General features: G+C 53.2%; 1 protein-coding gene across 4 annotated transcripts in view; it reads left to right on the top strand.

Annotated features, from left to right (window-relative positions):
* ITGA3 (integrin subunit alpha 3) overlaps positions 1 to 4,258 on the top strand; it is a 34,594-nt gene extending 30,336 nt beyond the window's left edge. For 2 of the 4 annotated variants that reach the window (XM_027094740.1, XM_027094741.1), the window contains 3 exons: positions 1,518 to 1,643; positions 2,005 to 2,146; positions 2,901 to 3,014. In XM_027094740.1, the coding sequence (XP_026950541.1) occupies positions 1,518 to 1,643; positions 2,005 to 2,115 (237 nt within the window). In that variant the 3' untranslated portion in view covers positions 2,116 to 2,146; positions 2,901 to 3,014. Of the gene's footprint in view, positions 1 to 1,517; positions 1,644 to 2,004; positions 2,147 to 2,900 lie in introns of those variants that run through there. The other 2 variants (XM_027094738.1, XM_027094739.1) reach the window with 2 other exon arrangements.
* Positions 4,259 to 7,829: the final 3,571 nt, after the last annotated feature.

The following is a 7,829-nucleotide window of genomic DNA, read 5'->3' as shown; positions in this document are numbered from 1 at the left end:
AGATTCAACAAAATGTTGAAGATAGCTTTTGCTATGGAGTAAAATTACTGGGAACCTTTAATTTTCTTCATGTCATCTTTTAAAAAAAATAATCAAAATAACTTTTTGTTGTTGTTTTTTGTTTGTTTTTTTTTGTGGTACGCGGGCCTCTCACTGTTGTGGCCTCTCCCACTGTGGAGCACAGGCTCCGGACGCGCAGGCTCAGCGGCCATGGCTCACGGGCCCAGCCGTTCCGCGGCATGTGGGATCTTCCCGGACCGGGGCACGAACCCGTGTACCCTATATAGGCAGGCAGACTCTCAACCACTGCGCCACCAGGGAAGACCCCTAAATAACTTTTTAAGAAATAATAATGTAGCATCAGAAAAAATATTTTTCCATATATAAATGTATATTTAAAATATATGAAATAACTTCATATTATAAAACATATATAATAATATATATATTATATATATATCTTCATTGTAGGGGAAGAAGAAATTGAACTGTATGCTATGCACTCTTTGTTTTTTTGTAAATATTTATGGAGTGTTGCTGTGTACCAGCTATTGCTCAAAGCAGTTTACTCATATTAAACACATTTAATCCTCTCCAGCAACCTGTGATGATGTAGGTATTATTAGCATAATCCCCATTTTATAGATGAACAACAGAGAGGTTAAGTGACTTGCCCAAGGTCACACAACTAGTGAATAACACAGCTAGGGCTCGAACCCAGGTAGTCTGGCTCCAGAACCCATGCTTTTGGTTTTACTTTTGGTTCTCTACTGGATTATGAGGTAGGCATTATGATCCCCTTATCAGAGAGCATGAAATGGAGATTCAGAGAGGTGAAATTACTTGTCCAAGGTTCCACAGCTTGTGAAGGATGGAGCTGGTACCCAAGCCCAGATGTGTGGGTCACAAACGCAGACTACAGGCTGCCTCCCAGATCTGAGGCTGCTCCTGTGGAGAAAGGGGAGGATGGAGGAATCTGTGGCTGTCAGTGGGCGGGCAGGGGCTTTTCCAGTCCCTGAGTGCCCCCTACTGGCAGTAGATCAAAAAGCAGGGTCCTGCGCAGATGTACTAGAGAATGGACTTGAGGATGCTGGGAGGGGGAAGGGTAAGCTGGGACAAAGTGAGAGAGCGGCATGGACATATGTACACTACCAAATGTAAAACAGATAGCTAGTGGGAAGCAGCCGCATAGCACAGGGAGATCAGCTCGGTGCTTTGTGACCACCTAGAGGGGTGGGATAGGGAGGATGGCAGGGAGATGCAAGAGGGAGGAGATTTGGGGATATATGTATATGTATACCTGATTCACTTTGTTATAAAGCAGAAACTAACACACCACTGTAAAGCAATTATAGTCCACTAAAGATGTTTAAAATAAATACATAAATAAAAATTTAAAAATAAATATGTGCAACTAAAAAAAAAAAAAAGCAGGGTCCTGGGTCCAGCTGGAGCAGGAGGGATGAGCTCTGGGCCTAGGGCACGGATACAGGCTGAGCCCCTTCTCACCCCTCCAGTTCTCCGTGGACATCGACTCCGAGCTGGTGGAGGAGCTGCCGGCCGAGATCGAGCTGTGGCTGGTGCTCGTGGCTGTGAGCGCCGGGCTGCTGCTGCTCGGGCTCATCATCCTGCTGCTGTGGAAGGTGAGGACACCCAGCCCGCCACTGGGGCGCCCGCTCTGGGACCTCCTGCCAGCAGACCCTCCCCAACTCTCCCTTCATCTCAGTCCTCACTTCCATCTCCCCCCCCCGTCCCCCAAGTCCCCCCTACCTCTTCGCAGCTCCCAGTCGCACCCCCTGCCCCATCCTCATCTCACCCAGGATGCTCCTGCCTGGGTTAATGGGGGGACCTGCAAGCCAGAAAGGGGAACCAGGAGCTCTGGCTCCTGCTACATCACCAAGCTGGGGCTGGGACCCAGGCATCTGGGCCCCCGTTCATGAGTGCTGCTGGCAAGGACCCCCCAACCCCCCCTGATGGCCCCTCCCCACCTCCTCCCCTCCGCAGTGTGGCTTCTTCAGGCGAGCCCGCACTCGGGCCCTGTATGAAGCTAAGAGGCAGAAGGCGGAGATGAAGAGCCAGCCATCAGAGACAGAGAGGCTGACGGACGACTACTGAGGGGGGCAGCCCCCCACCCCTGGTCCACTGGGTAACGCGGCCTCCGGGCCCCTTCCCCCAAGCCCCCAGCTGGCTGGGGCCTCTGACTCTGTTCTGTCTGCTCCTCTTCCTTTATGGGCCCTCTCTGCACGTCACTCTGTCCCCAGCACCACCACAAAGAACAGGCCACTCTGTCGGCCTCCTTCTCCGCACCCTGGGAGAGCTCGGGGTGTCTGCTCTCACCAGCCTCCCCACTGAGCCCCTCAAGGGCTTGGGACCCCCAGAGGGAACCACAAAACCCTCCCTGTGCCCCCTCTGCTTTCTGGGGATCGGAAAAGGGTCAAGGCCAAGGCCAGGCCCCATCCTTGTAGGCCACAAGACGAACTTCAGAGTGATTCCACACCCCCATCCCCACCTCTAGAGAAGGAGGGCACTAGTAGAGTCCTTCTTCTGGGAACCAGCCCTCTTCCTCTTGGGAGTCCCCTGGGATGACAAACTGACCCCTCCCGACACTGTGGTCAGGGTAGATCACCACCCTCCCGGCCATTCCGTCAGCAGTCTCAGCGACTGCCCCTCTGTCTGCCCATCTGCCTCTCCCTCTCCTCTGCCTTCCTCAACTCCTCCTTCCTCTGGGGCCTGGGATGGGGAACCTTGTCCTCCCCGTCTCAGCGCAGGGAGATGGCATTGTGTTTGGGTAGGGGTCCTGGCTTTGAGGACCTCCGGGTGGGGAAGGAAGGGGCTGGGCACATCTTCCCACTGGCGCAAAAGCTGGATGCTAAGGGCCTTTCTCTTCTCCCCTTCTCCAGTGTGACTTCTTTAAGCGGACCCGCTATTACCGGATCATGCCCAAGTACCACGGGGTGCGGATCCGGGAGGAGGAGCGCTACCCACCTCCAGGGAGCACCCTGCCCACCAAGAAGCACTGGGTGACCAGCTGGCAGACTCGCGACCGATACTACTGACATCCTCCCTGATCCCACCCCTGCTCCCCTAGTGTCCCCTTCTTCTATTTATCATAAGTTATGCCCTGACGGTCCACAGGGGCTACTGCCTTTGGCTGGCACCAGCAGGCTCGGGCACACACACCTCTTCAAGTGTATGCACGTGCCCTCCAGCCATGGCCTTCTCCCCGAAGGAGGGCTGGGGCCGTGGAACCTGCATTGCTGAGCACTGCAGCCCTGTGCCCTGGACACATATGAGCACATATGGGTCCTACTGCTTGTGGACTGTGCTTGTGCGCCCCAGATGGTGCATGGACATGCGTGTCCCAGCCTCTACCTGTGCCATAACCACGCCAAAGGGCCTCCACCAGAGCCAGGAGGAAGAGGCCCCCAATGTGGTGACACCTCCTCTGTCACACTGGACCCATCGTGCGCCACAGTCACTGGACTGACTCTGTCCTCAAGATGAAAACTACTGACAGGCCCCCGGTGCAGCTCCCGATACCCATGCCAGAGAGTCGGAGCCTGCCTAAGGTTGTCCAAGGGGGTGTTCACAGGACCTGGCATGCTCAGACCCAAGAGCAGAAGGAACTAGAAGGAAGGTCCCCAGGATGGCTTTCTTTCATGAATCGTTGCGAAACCTCTGTCCTCAGCCATGGCCGTTCCATGCACTAGCAGGAAATTCAGCCCTAAGAAAAAAGATGGACACAGTGCTAGGCAGCCAGGACACACTGTGCTGGGACTGCCCTGGGAGCACAATGGAATCCTCAACAGAAGAGGGGACTGGTCCTGGGCCAGGGAGATGTTGGAAGGATACAGAGCAGATACCACCTTTCAGCCACATTACCATCCTGGCCTGGAGGGACCCCCGCAAGATCACAGAGGGAGCGACACTTGAATGTACAACAGGGGGGGAGCCCCATGATACCACATCAGCCAGACCCCCCTCTGCCCCCCCGACCATGGGCTGGAGACCTAGAAGTGAAGGTCTTGGCTGTCCTTGGCTTTCAGAGCCAGGTTAGCTCTGCCTTCTCCCCTGTGGCCCATTCCAGAAGTTGAGGCTGGTTCCAGAAAACCTCTCCTGACCTCTGCCTATTGGCAGGCCCCCTCCCCAACCCCCGCCCACTTCCATGGTACTGTAGCAGGGGAGCTCCCTCCCCCTCCTCGTGCCTTCTTTGTATATAGGCTTCTCACGGCAGCCAGTAAAGAGCTCCCAGTTTGTACACACTGCATCTGCTTCCATCCACCCCCGCACCTCACCAACGCCATTCGGTCCGACGGATCATGCTACCTAGCTGACCCCCAGGTGGACAAAGCCAGGTGCAGGGCTCATAGAGGTTGGGAGGGTGAAGCTCTATGGCGGAGACACCTGCTCCTGTTCTCAGGGGTGTCCCGGTCTAAGGGATAGTCATGGTCACATAACTGAGATCCAGAACATGAGATGAATGAAAAAGACCCGAGTAGACTGGATGGAACCCGAAATGGCTTCTTGGTGGTGAATGCGCCAGGCCTGGGGCAGAGATGGTAGAGGGCAGGGTCTGGAAGAAGCAGGAAGCCACTGTGCTGTAGAAGCAGGTGGTCCCGGGGAATGGTGGGGCGAGGCTGGGTGCACAGGTGGAGAGCCGAGAGCCCTCGGCTGGTGGCTAAATTCAGACAAGAACCTGCTTTACTGCCTCAGTTCCCCCACAACCAGCCCTAGGCCCCATGATGAGTCGAGCAAAAGGTGGACCAGTGACCCAAGCCCGGAAAAACTGAAAGGTCATAGTATCCACGTCCTAGCCTCTGGGCGGGAGTACCTGGAGCCCTAGTCTGCGGCAGCTCCTCCAGCCACAGTCCACAGCGGGTCAAGCTCTCGCTGCCTGCTCTGCGCTAAGGTTGTCCTAAATCGTGGCACAGGTCCTTCTGTTAATTGTCCCTAAGGCGGTGACCTTTGGCAAGAAAGAAGGCCGGAAATTACCACCCAGAGAAGCCTAGAGGCAGATCTTCAATTCAGCTACTCAGAGCCCTCAGACCCGGCCGCTGTCTCGGGCTCCTCCTGACGTGTCTGCCTTCCTATGCCAGCTGTCTGCCCTCCCCACTCTCTACCAGAGCCCACCCCCTCACTTTCTGTGCTGGGATTTGTCACTGATTGACAGTGAAATGTCCAGTTCCTCCAGGAAAACCCCAGCCCCTACCCAGAGCTCTCAACCAGTAACCGGAGACCTCAGTTTGTTTTCCAGAATCTGGGTCATTCACTGGGCCAGGAATAATACACGTGTAGGCTGTCAAAGCCCAGCTCAGGTTGAGCAGAGTTCCGTGCAGTTCGGTTCAGTCCTCTGCAACCACTTCCTGCTGAAGAAAGAAGTGGGATCTCCACATCCCTCTGGCCAGCTTCACGGGCCCAGCCCCCCACCTCCTGTGAGCACCTGTTTGGATACGAACACACTGTCTGTCTCACACACACGGTTGTGAGAATAAGTAGTCATTTTTCAGGACTGGTGCAGCTACCCTTTCATGAAAGAAACATACTGGCAGAGATGCAGCAATGTCCGCTTTATAGAAAAGGACCCTTTCTAATGCCAAGCTTCTTGAGCTCCTTGGAGCTGCAGCACCTCCGAACAGTTTCAGAAGAGGGTCTTGGCTTTTATATCACTAAAAGAATCCATAAGGTAATGCTCTTCTCTGGTCACAGGGCTGGATTGCGTTTCCTGGGCCCTCCTGGTTGGATGAGGCCACGTGAGGCCATTCCGGCCGATGAGTTGTCAGCCAGAGGGAAGGGGATCAATTCTGGGCTGAGACAGTTCATTGCTGGGGGTGCCTCTCCCAGTTCTGCTTCTCCTAACTCTGCTGCTGTGGAAGCCTGTGTTGAGATAAAGCTTTGTCAGGCCTTGACAGCCCCCCACCAACCCACGTTGTACATTTAGTGGGAAGTTTGGGAATTTGGGGGGTTTTGTTACCTCCCATCACCTAACCTAGCTGGACTGATACACCACACCACTCCCATTACCACCCTTCAGCCATCTCTGCAGGAGGAATTTAATCCAAGCTCAGAGCCTCATTACGGAAGTCCAGCTCGAAGGGGACGATCATGGGAAATCTTTCTGTCGCTTACATGTAGCCTCAGAGGTCATGGCCTTTTCCTTGTTACTTTAGTTTTGATAATAATAGTAATAGCTGCTATTTATTAATTATTTACTGTGTGCCAGGCATAGGGCTTGGCTTTTCACATATAGTATTTCATACACTCTTCTGGGCAACTTGAAGACTGCACTCACCAACGTTGTCAATGACCTAATGGCTAGCCTGAGGGATGTTCAGTGGTCCTCCCTGATACCTCTGTGGCCTGTCTTCCCAGTGACCCCAACTTCTTTTTTCTCCTTCTTTTCCGTTCAATGTGCTGGGTGCTGGGCCTGGTGCTGGAGACAGTGGTGAATAAGACCAAGACAGCCCTGCCCTCGTGGAGCTTAAAGTCTAGTTGGGGAGACGGATGAGTCAGCAGATGATTACCACTTGGTGTGATAAGAGCTAAAGTAGTGCTAGATCAGGAGGCCTAAGGAACTTTTGGAGGGAGCCCATAACCCAGCCTGGGGGGTCAGGGGCCTGAAGAAGGGTAGGTGAAAGTGAGAAGAAAGAATGGTCCATGGGTAAGAGACAGCATTAGCAACAGCGGGGAGATTGGAGGCTGGTTCAAGGCAGTAGATAAGTATGGCTAGGAGTTGAGCAGGGAATGTGGAGAGATGAGGCTGGAGAGTTAGGCCAAATCAGATCATGTGAGAGCTAGAAAGGCTCCAGTAAGAAGTGGAGCGCCATCAAAAGGCTGTGAGCAAGAGAAGTAACACCTTCAGATTTGCAGTTGAAAATGATCCCTGAACCTCTTTCCTCATCTATAAAATGGGATAAGAGTAGCACAGTAGAGCTGTCTGGAGAATTAAATGAGATGATGCATGCAAACAGTGCCTGGCACATAGGTTATTATTCATTCAGCTAAGAGATCCCTTCCATCGTGACGCCTTGCACGTAGCTCTGCATTGGCTGTAATTGCATTCTGTTATAACTATTTACTTATGCAGCTCTCTCTCAAACTGAGAACTGAAATAATCAAGGGAAAAGACCATGGCCCAATCCTGTCTATGTTTCCCGTTCCCAGCATATAAGCCTAGCACCTGTTAGGCACTTGGTGAGTGCCAGACAAGGACTGAAGGGTGAAAAACACCTCAAAGGGGAAAGCGGGAGGGGTGGAGGGAACAGGACTTACGGCGTTCGACCACAAGAGGGCGCGCTATGTTCCCACGAGAGAGCCGGGCTGCTGGGCAAGGCTGTGCTCTCGGCCTCCAGCACAAATCACCTCAAAGGACCTTTCTCTAAAGAAGCCCAGGGCAGAAAAGGTTGCTTTCTCAGGTCAAATGAGTAGGGAGTAATAAAATAAAAGTGTTTTGAAAAGTTTATTGTAGCCGCCGCTAGGCGTTAGTTAGGGGGTTGGGTGTTTTTTAACTGGAAAAGCAAAATGCCGCCTTTTCCTGAGCGCTTAGATATTTGTGGAAGTGGGTGGGTTGCATATCTATATGAGGGATTAGCGTGGGCTTGCACCCCGAACCCGAAGTTAGCAAACATTCACAGTCTGAGTCACTCATCAGGACTGGAAACCCACCAGACCCCCTGAGGGAAAGCAGGTGCGTGGAATTCAGGACAGGTGAATCAGACCCCTTTGGGAGGAAAGGAATGCGTTGAAAGCTACCCGGACAATCTCAGGGAAGGCAAGTGAAGGAGATTCAGGGAGGGAGCGGGGAAAGGAAGGAGTGTAAGAGGAAAGGGAAT

This window comes from Aethalodelphis obliquidens, unplaced genomic scaffold, assembly GCF_003676395.1.
Source record: "Aethalodelphis obliquidens isolate GAN/ISIS:26980383/991018 unplaced genomic scaffold, ASM367639v1 scaffold89, whole genome shotgun sequence".
Lineage (NCBI taxonomy): Eukaryota > Metazoa > Chordata > Mammalia > Artiodactyla > Delphinidae > Aethalodelphis > Aethalodelphis obliquidens.
The sequence above is the reverse complement of the archived record's forward strand: the minus strand, read 5'-3'. Positions and strand labels throughout refer to the sequence as shown.